General features: G+C 35.6%; 3 protein-coding genes across 5 annotated transcripts in view; 2 read left to right on the top strand and 1 right to left on the bottom strand.

Moving 5' to 3' along the window:
* The window catches only part of LOC125662291 (uncharacterized), a 34,001-nt gene that overhangs the window by 10,473 nt on the left and 3,229 nt on the right, over positions 1 to 20,299 (bottom strand). For all 3 annotated transcript variants that reach the window (XM_056147013.1, XM_048894457.2, XM_056147014.1), the window contains exons 2-3: positions 8,099 to 8,186; positions 6,617 to 6,658 (exon numbers count right to left, since the gene is read on the bottom strand). In XM_056147013.1, coding sequence (XP_056002988.1) covers positions 6,617 to 6,658; positions 8,099 to 8,159 — 103 coding nt within the window. In that variant the 5' untranslated portion in view covers positions 8,160 to 8,186. The remainder of the gene's footprint in view (positions 1 to 6,616; positions 6,659 to 8,098; positions 8,187 to 20,299) is intronic.
* Positions 15,292 to 17,193, top strand: LOC125662888 (uncharacterized). Its single transcript, XM_048895236.2, has one exon. The coding sequence runs from the start codon at positions 15,292 to 15,294 to the stop codon at positions 17,191 to 17,193; it is 1,902 nt and encodes a 633-aa protein (XP_048751193.2).
* LOC125662887 (uncharacterized) lies at positions 17,479 to 19,089 on the top strand. Its single transcript, XM_048895234.2, has one exon. The coding sequence runs from the start codon at positions 17,479 to 17,481 to the stop codon at positions 19,087 to 19,089; it is 1,611 nt and encodes a 536-aa protein (XP_048751191.2).

The raw sequence follows: 20,299 nt of genomic DNA, 5'->3' as shown, positions 1-20,299 counted from the left end.
AGAATTTAGCTTAGATATTCAAAACAGGATTTTTAAAATAGATTTTATAGCCCTTGGGAGTAGTAATACCTTTTCACTAGTACTCAGGTGACAGATAAGGCCTGTGGGCCTCTTGTTTATAATTCCTATCGGGCTTGGTTTAGATTTGAAAAATCGTACCATTTCTGAATTTTGACCATAACATTTCAATTTCTTTCTGAAATATATTTCTCTGATGTATTTTTTTCTAATTGACATGTTGTTTGAAGATTTTATCTGTAGATTTAAAAACAAAATTAGCAAATAACGTTTTCAGTTTTCATAAATATTTTTTTCATTTAAGAATTAGAACGTCTATTTAAGTCGTTCGGGCATGTTTTATTAGATATTCATATTATACATCACATCACAGCGAAATTTCGACTCTAGAGTATCTTATTTGCAAATAAAGCACCTTTTTCATCATTCCAAAATAAATATTTTAAAATCATATAAAATACTTGAGAGCTTGTATCACTCTTTCGGTGGTGAAATCATACTTCATAAGAGGTGCTTTAACGAATCATAAAATCAACTTTTAGTGTAACGAGCTACCTTAAAACATTCACTAATCAGGTGACCCTTTTTCTCTTACAATAAGTACAAATAGGAAGCGATCCTACACCAGAGGAACCTTCAGAACGTCCTGACTTTGGACTGAACCTAGCACCATTGTCAGGTGGTGACTGGGAAGTAGATTGAAACTCTGAAACACTCTTTTTATCTAAGTATACACTATTTAATGAACAACTAATTGGATATTTTGCTACAAAATTATTCTTATGAGAGAACATATAAGTATCTGAATAACTGCAGCTTCTTCAAGAGTTCTTACATTCTTATCTTGATGAACACACTCCTTAAATTATTCTACTAAAATGAGTTGACGAAATGTGTTAAAAAATTGTCATTAATTATATTAGATCTTAACCATTGATCAATTAATCTTCTTTTCTCGCAAACTCTACATATATTTGATTGTCATTTTTTTTTGTATTTTCTGAATTTTTGTCTGTGCGTTTCGGGTACTTTTAAGGTAAGGTTTGCGACATTTTGACATGTAGTGAACAAAGTCATTTTGCATATCATTATGTTCAGTAGGAATTTATTTTTTAAAAATTGACTTTTTAAACAAAATTGCCCGTGTCGTTTTTTGACCAGATAGGCTTAGTTTTGTGATGTTTTACATTTTCGGGATCTTTGTACAAAAGGGAATACTAGTAGTATAAAAACTACAAGAGGCAAACTTATGGGGTAAAAAGCTGGTGGAATTTTTAAAAAGGGTATTACCTATAAGATTATACTAAATGGTAGAAAAAATGTTATTTTAAAACACAAAAAATAGCACTCTTTATATCTTGCATAAAATTCAAATCGGTTGCCATGGCAACAAAAATGCATATTGAGCAGCTTTACAGTCTACGTCAGAAAATTGTTACTTTAAACATAATATTTGAACCATAAACATTTAAGAAAGCACATAGAATTACTACCCACCGGGCTTTGTTTCCATGGTAACAGATTAAAAAGAATTATTTCATTTATGCGATTTGTCACTTTGTTTTATAATTGTACAACTTTTAAAGAGTGCATTGAGCATTTTCATAAATAAGATACAATTCCAGCCCCAAAATGATAAATGTTTATATTTAATTGTCAAGTATTGTAGTATCACATTTGAGGTGTTTTTCTGAATACAGTACAATATTTTCAATATCCCGGCGGGTTTTCCACGGTCCTGCTTCGTCATAAATTCATTGTTACATTAGCCCGAACCTGTCTTATATACACTACATTTTTTAAATAAATTCCCTCTTCTTGTTCCATTGCTTGATGTTTGTTTACATAATTGAACATACAACTGTAACCGCGACAATATAAAGTCCGGTCAGTGGTGGATCTAGAGGGGGACGTAAAGTTAGTAGAAATGGCACTAATAAATATGTTTTATGTCGATGTCATACAGATGTTCATCAGTTAGAATTAAGACTATGTTAAGAGAAGACCCTTTTTTATTCTTACGTGATCATACATGTATCAGTCGCGTTTTCTACATTTCAAAGTTCATGCGATAAATCGTTCTATCAGCGCAAGTAGATGTCATAACATTGAAATAAAAAGTGGATGTAATTAGAGAGTATTGTCAGGTTTATTTTTAAAAAATGCTTGGGAATAAAAATTCCTAGCATCGTTAATGTTGAACCTTGTCTTTGATGATACTATTCACAAACAATGATTGATTATGACAGCATAAAAATAGATCCTACTTTCCCTAGCAAGATCCGCAGAGATTACATGATCACAACACAATTTTAATGGAAATGAACCGTAGCGCATATTACATATATGTATATATAAAAGAAATGTAGACTTTTATAATATCAAAGAAAATAATAATAAGGAATAGAACAAGCGGTGACTGGATATATGCTGCATTGTGTTGAACACCGGTTGTGACGTAGAAGCGGTGGAATGCAACTCTGCTCCTTTTCAAGATCAAGTAGAAAGCTTAACACCTCTTCATCTAACTCGCCCTAGTTGAGCCCCAAATCACGTAGTTCAATTTCAATAATATCTCCCAGATTAATCGTCATGCTATAGAGCTCGTAAAGCAGACGATATATACCGGGAACTTGTGTATATCTGTTTATTTCTTCTACCAGTCAGTGTCCTACGTCATCAAGTTGACTATTCTGTTATCGCTATCTGTGTTGTTTCTTTGATTTAATTTTTATTTTATTCATATCTTTGGTTGTGTTTGTGTTTTGATAGCAATGAAAAAAATCAAACGAATATATTTCGTTTACATTGCTTGTGTAAAAATGAAAAAGAAAATTAGTCCCGCGTGCTTAGTACAGATGAACCCGGACGATTTTTCTATTAAGAAATCATCCCGTGGGGATCTGAGTTAGAATCGTCTTCAATACCCCTTCCTTGTCGTAAGAGGCGACTAAATGAGGTGGTCCTTCGGATGAAACAGCAGAAAAAGAGGTCACAGTAGGTGTGGCAAGATAAAGATCCTTCCCAGCTCAATTGCCATAAACACTGAGGATACATGTAGGCCTAACTTTGCAGCCCTTCATCGGCAATGTCGAGTGAAGCATTCTCGAGAGTGATATTAAACAATATACAATCAGTCAATCAATTTTACTAAGAAATCAAACGAATTCCTCATCAAATCAGCATCATTGTTAAGTTATCATTTATTATAAGATTTATCAAATAATAGTGAAAATATATTTTATCTTTTTATATATGATTGTACTTATTTTGTTGCAAGAAATATTGCGTGCATGAATATAAAAAGATCTAGCTGTCAAACAAAACAAAATAATGTAAAATCACCTCCTCATATAATTCAATGTTTATATAGTGTACATGCATCTAATCTTTAAAAGTTGTCTTCTATATATTGTTAAAAGTAGTACTATTCCAGGATTACAAAGAACATACTGGTATAGACCTCTACTTCTTGCCTCAAGGTTTTGACGCTTGGTTTACGTAACCATGATAATGAGAAGGCGATGCAAGAATACAGCGATATAAGACCTCAACCGTATGCATTTTTTCTGCGCCATAAGACGAAGGTTTGTATATGGGGTCGATCTGTAACTCTCTGATTTGTCCCAAAATTTTCACCCAAGAACTACTGATATACTTGATACTTGCCAATTTCGACTCTCAAACCCAAGGATACTTTGTACAGTGTACCATATTTGGTTTACCCTGTACCAGTGGTACTGTAGAAGGTGAAGACGGCGACATATAAATTTCATAAGAAAATCTCATCCGAGTTTATGACTGATATTGACTCCTAAACTTCATAAAAACCCTTACAAAATAAGATACATTGCTGGATCCAGTAAATGTGCTACCAAGCCCCTATCTTTGCTCCTAACGAAAATACTGACAGCTGTCAAGGAGAAACTTTAAACGTACTGTGTGACTACATGTGCCAAAAGTGGAGTAAATAAAATGTGGATTCTAAAAATTCTTAAGAATGTTTAGTAAAATAGAAATCACAGAGCTTTTCTGAAATCAACATCAAATGTATGACTTTTCAACACTTTGTACATGTACGACCATTCTTCACGATGATTTAAAGACTAGACTTTCTGACATCATAGACATTTGCTTCGTCAACAAATATGAAAAACGCAAATATTTTTATTTAGTGATAAGTCATCCCAAAAATTAATTTGTTGAACGCCACTCTGATTGCACGCATAACTACTCAGAAGTTGAAATAAGAAATATGCTGGAGTTCCTCATTGGAAATACTTTCATGGTCTTTGGTAACCATGTCTTCCAACAGTCTGTTGGAATCCCCATGGGCACGAATTGTGCCCCTTTGTTAACTGACCTGTTTTTATTAGCTCTTCTGAGCCGAAGGCTCAAAGAGGTAATCATATGGCCATATGTCTGGCGTGCGATGTGCGTCAACTTTTTGGAAAAAAGGGCTATATCTCAAGAACCCCTTGGCCAATTTTTGTCAAATTTGTCACAGGATATTCTTGGTCCAGGAGCTTTCATTTGTACTAAAACAAGAGGAGATAATTAGGAAAATGCAAACAAAAGTAGTGGTTGCTAAAAAATCTTCTCAAGAATCACTGGGCAAATTATCACCAAACTTATGCATAAGGATGATGATAGGTTGTAGATAAAAAAAATTCAAGGCATTATCCTGGGGCAAAGGGTGTGGTCTCAAGGTTATTTTGTTTTGTTAAAACTTTGATATTTTGCTTAGTATAAGGACTAGAATCATCAAATTTTGTCAGTTGATGCATCTTAGGACCTAATATCATGTTGTTTCAAAAGTAGGTCATGGTGACCTACTTTTTGAATTTTGCAGGTAATCATTGTTAAATGGATTTTTATGCATATCTTGGACACTTTTGAGCCTATGATCATTAAAAAGTTGTCAGTCGATGGAACCTTGAACCTTGAACTGCGTCATGTGAAAAGTATGTCACCATGACCTACTTTCTGAATTTTATGGCTAATCATTTATGAATACATTTTAGGATGTTATTTCAGATACCGAGAAGTTTAGAATCATCAAACCTTGTAGTTGATGCGTCTAGAGGCCTCGAAACATATTTATAAAAAAAAGGTAGGTCACAGTAAACTACATTTTGAATTTTACAGACATTCAAATTTCACATTTTCAATTTTAGATGCATATTTTGGACACTATGAAAGCTAGGATCATCAATCTTTGTCAGTTGATACATCTTGAGTCTTCATAGTTTGTTGACCAAAAAGTAGGTCACTGTGACCAACTTTTGGAATTTGACGACTACATTTTAATATTTCAGATAATATTTGACTTACAATTATCAAACTCTGTCAGTTGATACATGTCTTTAGAATGTGTTGACTAAAAAGTAAGTCACCGTGACCTATTTTTTTATGTTGACGGCTATATTTGAATAATTCAGATACTATTTGACTTACAATCATCAAACTTTGTCAGTTGATGGGTCTTGAGTCTTAGAGTGTGTCGACCAAAAAGTAGGTCACTGTGACGTACTTTTGGATTTGACGGCTATATTTGAATACTATTTGACTTGTCAGTTGATGCATCTTGAGTCTTCAGTGTGTCGACCAAAAGTAGGTCACCGTGACCTATTTTTGGACAGTTACATTTAAATTTTCAGGTATTATTTAACTTAACATCATTAAACTTTGTTAATTGATGAATCTTGGTTAGTGAAAATTTTGAATTTTTGCCTGTTCTACAATGTATCAGAAGAGCGATTCTAGGCCCATGGGCCTCTTGTATTCCTATGAAGCAGAATTTATTCAAAAACTTCTACGTGAGAAGAAAAAATCTCTTCCTATGACTTTGAATTCCATATTTAGATATACTGACGACGTATTATATATAAACAATAGTACTTTTCAATCATATATCGATTCATTATATCCCAGTGAACTCGAAATAAAAGACACCACAGAGTACTCCACTTCTACTCCATACTTCGATATTTTTATTGAAAGTAAATATTTACGACAAACTAACAAATCAACTTTATGACAAACGAGTTCATTTCAAATTCTCTATCGTCAACTTCCCATATTTATGTAGCAATATTATATTATCACCTGCATATGGCGTCTACATCTCTCAACTGATTCGATACACAAGAACTTGTTCTGCTTATGGTCAGTTTTTAAATCGAAGCAGGCTACTTACAAACAAGTTGATGGTGCAGGGGTTCCAACAGTCTCGTTTAACGTTTAAATTCAGCATTTAGGAAAATATATGGTCGATATAACGATCTAGTTTGCCAATACAACCTATCATTGTGTCAATTGTTGTCTGCCGCGTTTCATACCGATTGCTAGGCAGTTCATGGTACACTGATTTTGACTACGGATAACTCTGTTTACCTGATCAAGATATAGGGCTCACGGTGATTGTGACCGGTCGACAGGGGATACTTACTCCTCCTAGGCACCTGATCCCACCTTTGATATATCCAGGGGTCCGTATTTGCCAAACTCTCTATTTTGTATTGCTTATAGGAATTATGAGATTGATTTCTGTATGTTATCTTCACCTTTCATGTAACTTGAATAAAACTATCTCTACCTTTTAGTCCCGTCAAAAATATTTCTTTTTTTGTAGTCTGACCTGAATAAAATGAAGAAAAAAATATCAGCGTATTTGATTTGTGATCCGATTATATATGAATCACGTTAAACAATCTCTACGAGAAAAAACCCGAAGAAAATGTCAACGGATATTGGACATATCTCACGAACGGAATTGAATTTTGAATTTTGAAAAAAGAATTCGACAATGGTCTAAAGATGGATAATTTCAATAAAATACGTGAAAATCATATTAAACACTTGATTTATAAGCGAGATATATGAGGACAAAGAAAGAACAATTTTTGAAGATTTTCTCAATAAACCGGAAGTTGCTGATTTATTTTCCGGTCAGTATCACATTTTCTAAAACTACAAAAGAGACACCATTTTACCATTCCAGTGTTGTTCAAAACACATAACTTTGAAATTTGACGTTTTCTTTATTCACTTCCGGTGACGACCGGAAGAGACGGCCGAAAAAATTGTATACGTATATTACATCTACAAGTCAACATCTATTATCTCTGAAAGATTCAAGATGAAACGTTTAACCGTTCATGAGAAAACACCTGCACAAAATCTCTTTGAAAAAACGGAAATTGGATATATTTCACGAACAGAAGTGAATTTTGAAAAAATATTTTACGTTACTCTAGAGGTAGGTAATGTTGATAATATATGTGAAAATCAAGTCAAACAATTGATTTATAAGCGAGATGTATGGGGACAAATAAAAACCAAGTTTTCAACGTTTTTCTGAATAAATCGGAAGTTACTATTTTAATTTCCGGCAAGTATAACATTTTCTAAAACTACAAAAGAGACCTAATCATACCATGCAAGATTCCTTTCAAACGCATAATAATGAAATTTGACGTTTTCTTTGTTCTTTGTTCACTTCCGGTGACGACCGGAAGTTACGGCTAAAAAATGATATGCGTATGTCACATCTACAAGTCGAGATCTATCAACCCTAAAAGTTTGAAAACTCAATCTCTAATCGTTTAGGAGAAAACGCCTGTACATAATGTCATTTTAAAAATGGAAATTCGGCCGTAACTCTCCACCGGAAGTGATTTTCGAAAAAAAGAAAATAAAAGGAATTTAGTTCACTTTACGTTGCATTTTTCCTGAAAGTTTGATGAAAATCTGTCGAGCCGTTTTCGAGAAATCGCGTGCACAAAATCGGTAAGAAAAATAATAATAATAATAATAGTGGAAAAGAAACAACAGAATAACAATAAGAACTTAAAATAAGAACTTAAGAATAACTTAATAAGAAGAAACTGAGTAAAAACAATATGTTCCAAAACTTTGTTTGGGGAACATAATAAAAATGAATTATCTTCAGCCATCAATAATTTGTATACAGTAGACGTCCAAGTGACGCATGCTTTTTCGTAAATTAATAGTTCAGATATCCCGTATTACTGTTAAAATTGTCAATACGATAGTCATTAAAATGAATGAAAGTTACCTTTAACCACTAGTAAAGGCTGTGTCTCGTCATCTTGCATGATGCTGTTGTTGTCTTCCATATTTTTTTTTTAAAATCTTTCCTTTGGCTAAAGAAAATTTCAAATTGTTTTAAAACAAGAATTATTTTACATAGATAGATCTTTTCTAGTCGGAATTTATTGTACAATATGGAAAAATATCAGTTGTGCATGATATCACAGTTACAGATTGTGCACTTCATAAAACAGTTTAACTAAAACAGACATCACAAATGCACTAGTTGGATGGTTGAAACACACCCACCCACACCCATATATATATATATATATATATATATATATATATATATATAAACAAATTTTGCTTGCGCCTTCAATATTGTTTCATATGTGAGATCCGTAAACAATTTTTAATCTTGCTTCATTAGTAGATATCCTAAACTTAATCAACCCACTTTCGTTTTCTATCAAATACCCTGATATTGCAAAACATGAGAGTAGAGTGGCAGATACTCTTTGGCGGATCTAAGCCATTTAAAATGATATGAATAATTCCGTTGTTTATCAATGCTTGAATTTGATCTTACAGAAGGAATAAGTTTTTATAATTGGTGAATAAATAAAATACACCTGTTCGTTTCTTCAATCTGCGATTTAGTCTTGAATCAGCTTTATGGACATTTTCAGAACGAGGCAATACCATAGATGCTACATTCTGAGGTCGAAAAACAACTCGGGAAGTTGCGATTGAGTTAGTAATAGTTTTGAGTAGGTCCATATTTATCATTTTATGAAGATGTATAATTTGATTATTAATTTTTATTTACAGTGTACATTTCATTCAACGAGGGACACCCATTCCCGAAACCAACGACCTGACACATCGATAAATTTTTCAATACAATATTCATCTGATATTTTTGATGTTCTTAAAAATTTCCGTACTTATAGATGTCACTTTTACGACTTTTTTTGGGATAATTCATATTTACAAACACATGGATAAACACAAAAAAAAGTTTTTATTTTAGTTTAACGTGCTGTGATGACACGTATTTTGAAAGTAAGTAATAAGTCGAAAACCGTCAAATATGTCAGATATCGAATGGTGCAGGACTGTTCTTGGAAGTTTGCGCCTTATAACTTTAAAGTTAAAAAATATTAACGAAATTAGGTTGTACACTCCCTGGTAATGTCCAAGAAATCAGGCCACTGTCTATGATATAATAGTTTCATATAGTGGATTATTTTTTCGATTATTGTGTTTGACGAGCAGAAACCACGTGTATTCATGATTTTGCATTTAAATTGTCGCACTGGGCAAAATCTACCATTACAAACACATTTGCAATATTAAGTTTGAATTTTTGGAAATTATGAACGACCGTTCATTTTGTCTTTTGTCAACTATACGGCATAGCGGAATACGATTGCATTCGTAAAATCCTGGCTATACCCCAAAGTTAAGTTAAAATAAATGCTACTTCCTTTAGAATTTTCGTTAATACAGAATTATTGAATTGATAGTTCATATGACAAGAGGTCCATGGGCCACATCGCTCACCTGAGTCACCTTGGTCCACATCAGAAGACTTTTCATTATATATTTGCATGTAAAACCGTATTCCCTATTATGGCCCCAAACCTACCTCTGGAGGCCATGGTTTTTGCAAACTTGAATCTACACTATGTCAGAAAGCTTTCCTGTAAATGTGAACTTCTTTGGCCCAATGGTTCTTGAGAAGAAGATTTTTAAAGATTTTCCCTATATATTTGTATGTAAAGCTTTGATCCCCTATTGTTGCCCCATCCTACCCCCGGGGGCCATGGTTTTAACAAACCTGAATGTGCACTATATCAGAAAGCTTTCATATAAATCTCTGCTTTTCTGGCTCAGTGGTTACTGGGAAGAAGATCTTTAAAGATTTTTCCTATATATTTGTATCTAAAACTTTGACCCCCTATTGTGGCCCCATCCGATCCCCATGGGAAATGATTTTAACAATTTAGAATCTGCACTATATCAGGAAGCTTTCATATAAATCTCAGCTTTTCTGGCTCAGCGGTTCTTGAGAAGAAGTTTTTAAAGATTGTTCCTCTATATTTGTATGTAAAACTTTGACCCCCTATTGTGGACCCATCCGATCCCGGGGGCCATGATTTTAACAATTTAGAATCTGCACTATATCAGAAAGCTTTCATATAAATCTCAGCTTTTCTGGCTGAGTGGTCCTTGAGAAGATTTTTAAAGATTTTTCCTATATATTTGTATATATAACTTTGATCCCCTATTATGTCCCCATCCGACCCCCGAGGGCCATGATTTTAACAATTTAGAATTTGCACTATATCAGGAAGCTTTCATATAAATCTCAGCTTTTCTGGCTCAGAGGTTCTTGAGAAGAATATTTTTAAAGATTTGTCCTATATATTTGCATGTAAAACTTTGATCCCCCCTTGTGGCCCCATCCGATCCCCGGGGTCCATGATTTTAACAAACTTGAACCTGCAATATATATATATAAAAAAAAACAACAACAAAACCCCAACTTTGACGCCCTATTGTGGTCCCATCCGACCCCTGGGGAACATGATTTTAACAATTTAGAATCTGCACTATATCAGGAAGCTTTCATATAAATCTCAGCTTTTCTGGCTCAGTGGTTCTTGAGAAGAAGATTTTTAAAGATGTTTCCTACATATTTGTATGTAAAACTTTGATCCCCTATTGTGGCCCCATCTGAACCCCGGGGGCCATGCTTTTAACAATTTAGAATTTGCACTACCTAATAAAGCTTATCTATAAATTTCATCTTTTCTGGCCCAGTGGTTCTTGAGAAGATTTTTTAATAACCCTACTCCATTTTTACCTTTTCTTGATTATCTCCCCTTGGAAGGTAGCCTGGTCCTTTATATTAACAATTTAGAATTCCCTTTACCTAAGGATGTTTTGTGCCAACTTTGGGAAGAAGTCAAAAATGTTAAAATCTTACAGACGGACGGACGCTGGAATACGGGTTATCAGAGCTAAAAGCTCAAGTGAGCTAAAAACTATGTTTTTACATTTGAACCTTTAAAACTTGTAGACAGAAGTGAGATGAGCTGTGTGTAAAAATTAGTGTTATAGTTTAATGGGCTGATTATGTAGAATGTTATCATTCTAAAGAACTTTGTTCAAGTTTCCAAATACATACATGTACATGTACAAGTTATCAGTAAGGACTTCGAACACTAACTTGTGATTTTTAAAACTGTGTTGCAATTTTTCAACTAGATGCTACTTTAATGCAAAGAGGAATGCATTAGAAAAGTACACAAAATCAATATTTATGATGCATGTGTCAATCAATTAAATAGTCGTGTACAACACAATTTGTTAAGAGGGTAACAATTTTTGACCACTGAAATCATGTTCTAAGTTGTCGCAGAATTACAAAAGAATCAATGCATTTGAAATCATATACAGTATGCAATTTGAGTTGAATTGTCTTCATAACATGCTTACTTTTCAATTTGAAATTGTTTAATGGTTTACCATTGATAACGTATAAGCACATGTTCCCCTATGAATCAACTCCATTAATTTCCTTAGAAAAAGAGTCAAAATTTACCAGAATTATGGACTTATCTTTCCTTTATCACTACATGATATCAATTCAATTAAAATAGATTTGAATAACTGTGCAAATTTGAAAAATAAAATCGAATATGATAAATATTCAAAATGGTTTTTCAGGTAGGCGGATGAACAATACTATTACTTTTGTTCTAGGTTCTTTGCCAAAGGTCCAGCGGTTAAACGATCACTTAAAATTCTGAAATTCGTTTACCACTACCTATTAAAGAACTATGTATTTTCTGAACCACGTAAAACTAAAAATGTTAAATCTTTAAAAATGGCCAAATCTTTTATTTGATATAAGAAGACTTATTATTGTATATCCATCATCAACTTCCCATATTTATGTAGCAATATTCCATTATCATCTGCATATATTTTATATTTCTCAACTAATTTGATACGAATTTCTGCGTATGGTCAGTTTTTAAATCGAGGCAAGCTACTGACAAACAAGTTGATGGTACAAGGGTTTCAACAGTCTCGATTGAAATCAGCATTTCGCAACTTCTATGGTCGTTATAACGATCTAGTTCGTCAATACAACCTATCATTGGTTCAAATGCTGTCTGACGTATTACATACCGATTGTTAGGCTGTTCTTGTCACACTGATTTTGACTACGGATAACTCCGTTAACCTGATCAGGATATAGCGCTCACGGCGAGTGAAAGCGGTCGACAGGGGTTGCTTACTCCTCCTAGGCACCTGTGCCCACCTCTGGTGTGTCCAGGGGTCCGTGTTTACCCAACTCTCTATTTTGTATTGCTTATCGGAGTTATGAGATTGATCACTGTTCGTTATCTTCACCTTTCATATAGAGGATATTCGCTGCTTTGTAGTTGGATATGGAATTTATTTCACGATTAAGACAGGATTTTGAAACAAGAGGCCCAGGGGTCTTATAGGTCACCTGAGTATCATGTAACAACCTTCCAATGTTTGAATTAGGTTTGTGTTTAAATATAAGAATTTTACTTTTGGATGGAAGAAACATTGAATAGCTATGTGGTCAGCCCCGCCTTTGCACCAGAACCCTTGACCCAGTGGCCATAAATTGCAGTTTTGAAAAAAACATCCTTGATCATCATTATCATACTATTAGTTTGTCTACTTAATACCCAGCAGCAGAGGAGAAGATTTTCAAAGAAATAAAATGCATTTTCACTATATGATCAATAGGGCCCCACCCTAATACCAGAACCCCTGACCCAGGGACCATGAATTTCACAATTTTAAAAGAGGCATCCTTGCTCATCATAACCATGCTATTGGTTTGTCTACTTAATACCCAAGGACAGAGAAGAAGATTTTCAAAGAAATAATGCATTTTCACTATATGACTTATAGGGCCCCACCCTATCACCAGAACCCCTGATCCAGGGGCCATGAATTTCACAATTTTTAACAAGAGGTACTGTGAGCAATGCTCACTAAGAATACCTCCCGCTTACCCCAATCTCCCAAAGGGTGTTGGTAATAGGTTGTTATGTATTCACATAGTTAGTAATCAAGGCGATCCGTCTCAGTTTGAACGTTATTGGTTCCGTAATTTATAATTCGTAGTTCCTGCGCACGAGATTTGCTTGCTCCAAGCACATATGTAACAAATTATGGATTGATGCCTCCCTGCACTATGTGCAAGTTGCATTTTTTCTCAACAAACATTTTTTCATGATATTGTAAGGTATGAAGTCTTTTAGCAATATATATATATATATTGGTGCAAGTGGTTTACTATGCTCAAGGCTAAATATTTGTTCCATGTCTGTAAAGTTAACTTTCATCATATACATTGTTTACCAGATTTTTGAACCCAAGTTTATCATACCTAAGATGTCTTGTATAAAAGTAACTCGGGGATTATATGTAGAATATTTTGATTATTTATTTTAATTATATCTTTGTCGATGTAACGTTCATGTTATTGTCTAAATTGGAGTGTCTTTGTATCACAATCGAACATATTGTGAACAATTTTTCATTTTGTGTATTTCAGTTATTTACCACAATGCACAGTACGACTTATACAGTAATAAACTTCATTGAAAGAAAAAAAACATGCTGACTATATTGTGGTTAACATCTGCAAAACGGCAGAACAGTAAATAAACATAACCAGGATCATTGAAGATATGACACTATCTTCATGATGGCAACAGAGAAACCTGAAACCAGGAATCCTGAAATTCAAGGACCACGGATGGTGCGGCATACAGAGAAGGCCAAAATATTGTTTGACGAACAATTTGTTAATCTTCGGGATAAATTTGTGGCATCATGCAGGGATATAGAGGACATAATCGATTCGTTTGATAGTGAGTGTTTTGATAGAACATATCTTCGTAAGATGGAAGACAATATGAACAGTGCATTTAAGCGATTCATACTTATGTCACAGAATTTCATGAATTTCCTAGGAACTGCTAAAACAGAACGATCTTTCAAGGAAATGGACGCACATGTTAAGAAATATAACAAGTATTCAGAAGCAGTACAAATTTTCCGAGATAGACTTTCTCAAATTTTACTGGAAGTTGTCGAACGCCTATCCGATCAATTCGAGACGAGGTCAGCTATTTCAGCATCTAATCGTTCTAACGCCTCTTCAGTCGCAAAGCAAAAAAGAATCCATGCAGACAAGCAACATGTACGTCTAAAATTTCTTGAGGAACAAGGTACTCTAGAAAAACAGAAAGTGTCAGCAGAAATAGACATAAAGCTCTCTCGTGAAAAGGAGGCTGCTGCAGTTGCACAAGCTGAGGCAGTTGCATTTGAGCAGTATGAAACTGATAGTGTTTGTGACAGTTTTAGAATTAAAAAAGAACTTGATGCTGCATGTATTAACTTGGATAAAACTTCCCGAACTGAAGACTATGTCAAAAGTCAGGCGACATACGCTAGTGATTGTGCTTCTCACCCCGACACCAAAGACATTCCTCGGACTTCATCTCAAAAATTTAATCCTAATGCTATTCCATACGAAGGACCCATAACACAGAATCAGCATTCCGTTATTCAGGATATGAGCAACTATTTGCTTAAAAAAGACTTATTAATGCACAGATTTAGTGCCTTCGACGATTCCGCCATAAATTTCAGAGCTTGGAAAGTAAGTTTCCTTAGTATTATTAAAGAACTTAAGGCTACTCCCCTTGAGGAACTTGATTTACTTACCAAGTGCTTGGGCCAGGAGTCCAAAAATTTTGCATTGTCTATCAGAACAGCGAACGTGTGCGATCCTCAAAGAGGACTTGATTTGATATGGAACAGATTAGAGGACAAGTATGGGAAACCAGAAATGGTTGAAGCATCATTAAAATCAAGGCTTCAAGATTTTCCTAAGATAACGGAAAATGAGCCCCGTCGGCTCTATGTTTGCTGGACATTTTATACGAGATCGAATCAAACAAGAGTGACACAAGATATTCATTACTACTCGCATATTTTGACTCGTCATCAGGAGTTTTACCTATCGTTACCAAACTTACGCATCAACTCCAAGAAAAGTGGGCTTCCAGAGCTTCTCAGTACAAACGAATTCATAAAGTAGCCTTTCCCCCATTTTCATTTTTCATCACCTTCATTCAGGAAATGTGTGATCTTAAAAATGACCCCGGACTTTCAGTAAATCAGAAAATTCAGAACGAGAAGAAGACTACTCGTGTCATTACTCGTGATTCACACATTGAGGAGGAAACTTCACCTCCAAAGGCTCATGGTAAACGATGTCCCATACAAAAAGCCGATCATGCTTTAGACGAATGCAGAGTATTTCGTGATATGACTTTAGATAAGAAGCGTGAAACTGTCATGCACTACAACTTGTGTCTTCGATGTTTCAAGGGTAAACACAAGGCAAATAAATGCAAATCGAATGTGAAATGTGAAAAATGTGGCAGTCGTTTTCATATGACAATTATGCACTACGACAGTGAGCGAAAACCAAAAGTAGATCATCAGGATCATGGCGGGGAGACTACTCCAATGGCTATAAATCAAACCATACAAAATAGTTGCACACAACTTTGTGGGAAAATCGAAGGAGGAAGATCCTGTGGAAAAATACTTCTAGTGAACGTATATCCGTCAAATGAACCTGAAAGGGCTAAAAGAATGTATGCTCTTATTGACAATCAAAGTAATAAGACACTTGCAACACCTAAATTCTTTGATTCATTCGACTTGGAAGGACAAACATGTATGTACACACTATCATCATGTAATGGAACCATAACCATTACTGGAAGGACAGCAGAAGGATTTGTTATAGAAACTGTATCCGGAGATCAAAGACTTAAGTTACCTAAAGTCATAGAGTGTGACGAAATTCCAAATAATAGGTCGGAGATACCTACACCTGACATCGCAGAGGCTTACTCTCACCTTCGAGATATTTCAACACTCATACCCGAATTTGACAATTCTGCGGAAATTTCATTGCTGATAGGAAGAGATATGACTCAGGTTCATCATGTTTTGTCACAGATAATTGGTGCTCCAAACGAACCATTCGCACAGAGGCTTATTTTAGGATGGACAATTATTGGCGAAGTGTGTTTGGGAAAATCTCATATTCCAAAGTCGGTCAACGTAAGAAAAACAGTAATTCACGATGGCCGTAATACCATATTTGATCCATGTGACTCCCAATTCACCATTACAGAGAAAACATCATTTCATCAAGATGTATTTGCAACGACTCCATTTCATGAAACACCAGGACTTTCTACAGACGATCGAGTCTTTCTTGATATCATGAGCAAGGAACTGCATGTAGGACCAGATGGCAAATGGACCGCCCCTTTGCCATTTCGACCTGATAGACCTGCATTACCTAGCAACCGTGCTCAAGCCTATCGAAGGGCTGTGATATTGGACAAGTCATTTCAGACCAACCCATCAAAGAAGGACCATGCTATAGAATTTATGAACAATATATTTAAGAAGGGACATGCGGAGATTGCACCCCCTCTAAAACCAGATGAAGAACATTGGTTTTTGCCAATATTTGGTATTTATCACCCGATGAAACCCGGAAGAATTCGTATGGTTTTCGATTCGTCTGCGAACTATCAAGACTTGTCTTTGAATACAGTGCTTCTATCTGGACCAAATATGACCAACAGTCTCATTGGAGTATTAATGAGATTTCGCATGGAAAGCTTTGCAATAACTGCAGATATTGAACACATGTTTCATTGTTTTGCCGTATCCCCACACCATGGAAATTACCTGCGTTTTTCTGGTACACGGACAATGACCCAGATAAACCCCTTACAGAATACCGAATGTGTATCCATGTACTTGGCAATACACCTTCCCCAGCTGTTGCCACCTTTGGCCTTCGACAAGCAGCTATCACTGCAGGACCGGAATTTGGAAAGGATGTTTATGAATTCATACGGAGGAATTTTTATGTGGATGATGCTCTTGTTTCATTACCAAGTACACATGAAGCAGTGGATCTATTACAACGTACACAACAAGCACTGATGACCCATGGAGGACTTAGATTGCACAAAATTGCATCAAGTAATCCTACGTTGATGCAACATTTTCCTACTAAAGACTTAGCAAGGGATCTCATAGATTTTACCAAGGAGGAGCTACCTGCGCAAAGGAGCTTAGGTCTAGTATGGGATCTGCAAACTGACTCATTCGGATTCAGATTGAATTTGGAAGAAAGGCCATATACTCGCAGAGGGGTACTTTCATGTGTAAGACCCTCTTGGCTTTATCGCTCTGATAACCATTCAAGGGAAAATACTCTTAAGAGAGATGATGCAATCACCATGTATAGATTGGGATGCTGACTTACCCGAAGAATATCTTTCGACATGGCTTACATGGACACACTCGCTGAGCATTATTGAGGATTTGAAGGTTCCCCGGAAATACTTATCCATTGGATTTTCAGAACTTGGGAACAAACAAGTTTTGATATTCTCGGATGCATCAGAATTAGCTATATCGGCTGTAGCTTACCTACATGATAACAGAGACAGCTCCCTAGGATTCATCATAGGAAAATCTAAAGTTGCTCCAAGGCTAGCTTCTTCTGTGCCACGTTTGGAATTATGTGCTGCAGTGTTAGGAGTCGAGATTGCTTGTATTATCCGTGATCAATTGGACATTAGCGCTGATCATTTCCAGTTCTTTATTGACAGTAAGATAGTATTAGGATACATCCACAACCACACTAAGAAATTTCTTACTTATGTGAGTAACATGATTCAGCGCATCCTCAACTTTACCTCAGCAGATCATTGGAACTTCATTGCAACCAATCAAAATCCTGCCGATCACGGTACTAAGCCTACCTCTGACAGAGCTGTCTATGACTCATGGATTTGTGGACCTGTAGAATGGCTACAATTTCAGGACATAAACTCAATTCAAGCTCCAATGTTTGAACTTGTAGAACCGAACTTGGACAAGGAAATAAAGCAAGAAGTTCTCATTAATAAAGTGCACTCATCTAGTCCACCATTTGGTACTCACCATTTTGAAAAGTTTTCTTCATGGAGGAATCTTGTACATGCTATCGCCTCATTGAAGTTATTGGTCAGGAGAAGGAAACGGCGCAGTGAAAATGACAAACAGTTAAGAGATACAGAGGAAGACAAGATACATGCTCGCAAGGACGCGGAGGAATTCATAATTCGCTTAATTCAGAGTAAAAATTTTGGAAAGGAAAGAGATGCACTTAAAGATGGCAAAATACTCCGTAAGGATAGTTGCATTTCTAAACTGGATCCATTTTTGAACAATAAGGATATATTCCAAGTTGGTGGCAGACTGCGACATTCTGAATTTGATCTGGGTGAAAGAAATCCAATTCTTATGCCTGGAAAACATCGTGTTTCAAGACGGTTAGTTGTACACTATCATGAGGAAACACACCACCAAGGTCGCCATATAACCGAAGGTGCCATAAGAAATGCGGGATGGTGGATTACAGGTGCCAAACGTTTGATATCCTCCATAATACGTAAGTGTGTGAAGTGTAGAAGAGGACGAGGGAAGTTTCTCAACCAGAAAATGGCTGATCTTCCACCTGAGCGTTTGCAATCATCGCCTCCTTTTACTTATGTTGGAATTGATTGTTTCGGTCCATGGAATGTGACAACGAGAAAAACACGTGGCGGCAGCGCAGACTCCAAGAGATGGGCTGTGCTCTTTACATGTTTGTGTTCAAGGGCTGTACATATAGAAGTGATTGAACAAATGAGTACACCGTCATGTATTAATGCCCTAAGACGTTTCTACGCAACCCGTGGTGCTGTAAAAGAATTATACTCAGACAGAGGAACGAACTTCATTGGAGGTGTCCGTGAACTCGGAATCTGCTCAATAAATGTGGAGGATCCCCTATTCAGAACATGTTAACAGAAATAAACACTGTGTGGAAGTTTAACACTTACTACTCTTCACATATGGGAGGAACATGGGAACGCCTCATAGGAATCACACGTCGCATTTTAGATGCCATACTACTTGAAGTAAAACACACCAAGCTAACACACGAAGTGCTCTGTACATTTTTTGCCGAGGTTGTTAATATTATCAACAATAGACCTCTCGTACCCGTTTCCAGTGATTCTGATTTACCATCCGTACTTACTCCGAATGTTTTGTTAACACAGAAGATTGGGGACGTGTCCGATGCCCCTTTGAACCTTAATGTGCGCGATTTATACACTTCCCAATGGAAGATTGTCCAAGTCCTTGCTGACAGGTTTTGGGAACGTTGGCGCAAACAGTATTTACAGTCTCTACAGTCACGCAACAAATGGAAGGAGGTCAAACCAAATATTCAAGTTGGTGATGTCGTCATTCTAAAGGACAATGAACAGCATAGAAACCTTTGGCCTTTAAGTCGCGTTACCCGAGTGTTACCTAGTAAGGATGACCTAGTTCGCAAAGTGGAAGTTGTCACTTTCGCAGATAGAATTAAACATACTTATGTCCGACCAATTACTCATGTGATTCCACTATTTTGACTTTACACAGACTAGATGTATTCATCGCTTTACGTATTTTGTTGTAATGTTTCACATTGTGCCTTCACATGTTTCATGTAAATTTGGGAAACTTATGATATTTCATATCAGGCGGGGAGTGTTATGTATTCACATAGGAATTTGAGTTATCTCTCTTAGACCATGTTAGTAATCAAGGCGATCCGTCTCTGTTTGAACGTTATTGGTTCCGTAATTTATAATTCGTAGTTCTTGCGCACGAGATTTGCTTGCTCCAAGCACATATGTAACAAATTATGGATTGATGCCTCCCTGCACTATGTGTAAGTTGCATTTTTTCTCAACAAACATTTTTTCATGATATTGTAAGGTATGAAGTCTTTTAGCAATATATATATATATTGGTGCAAGTGGTTTACTATGCTCAAGGCTAAATATTTGTTCCATGTCGGTAAAGTTAACTTTCATCATATACATTGTTTACCAGATTTTTGAACCCAAGTTTATCATACCTAAGATGCCTTGTATAAAAGTAACTCGGGGATTATATGTAGAATATTTTGATTATTTATTTTAATTATATCTTTGTCGATGTAACGTTCATGTTATTGTCTAAA

The sequence above is a fragment of the Ostrea edulis genome, chromosome 8 (genome assembly GCF_947568905.1).
Source record: "Ostrea edulis chromosome 8, xbOstEdul1.1, whole genome shotgun sequence".
NCBI lineage: Eukaryota > Metazoa > Mollusca > Bivalvia > Ostreida > Ostreidae > Ostrea > Ostrea edulis.
This window is presented reverse-complemented; position numbering and strand designations above follow the sequence as displayed.

Excerpts from the sequence above, each read along its gene's own strand:
- LOC125662888 (XM_048895236.2), top strand. The coding sequence starts at position 15,292 with ATGTGTGATCTTAAAAATGACCCCGGACTTTCAGTAAATCAGAAAATT.
- LOC125662887 (XM_048895234.2), top strand. The coding sequence starts at position 17,479 with ATGATGCAATCACCATGTATAGATTGGGATGCTGACTTACCCGAAGAA.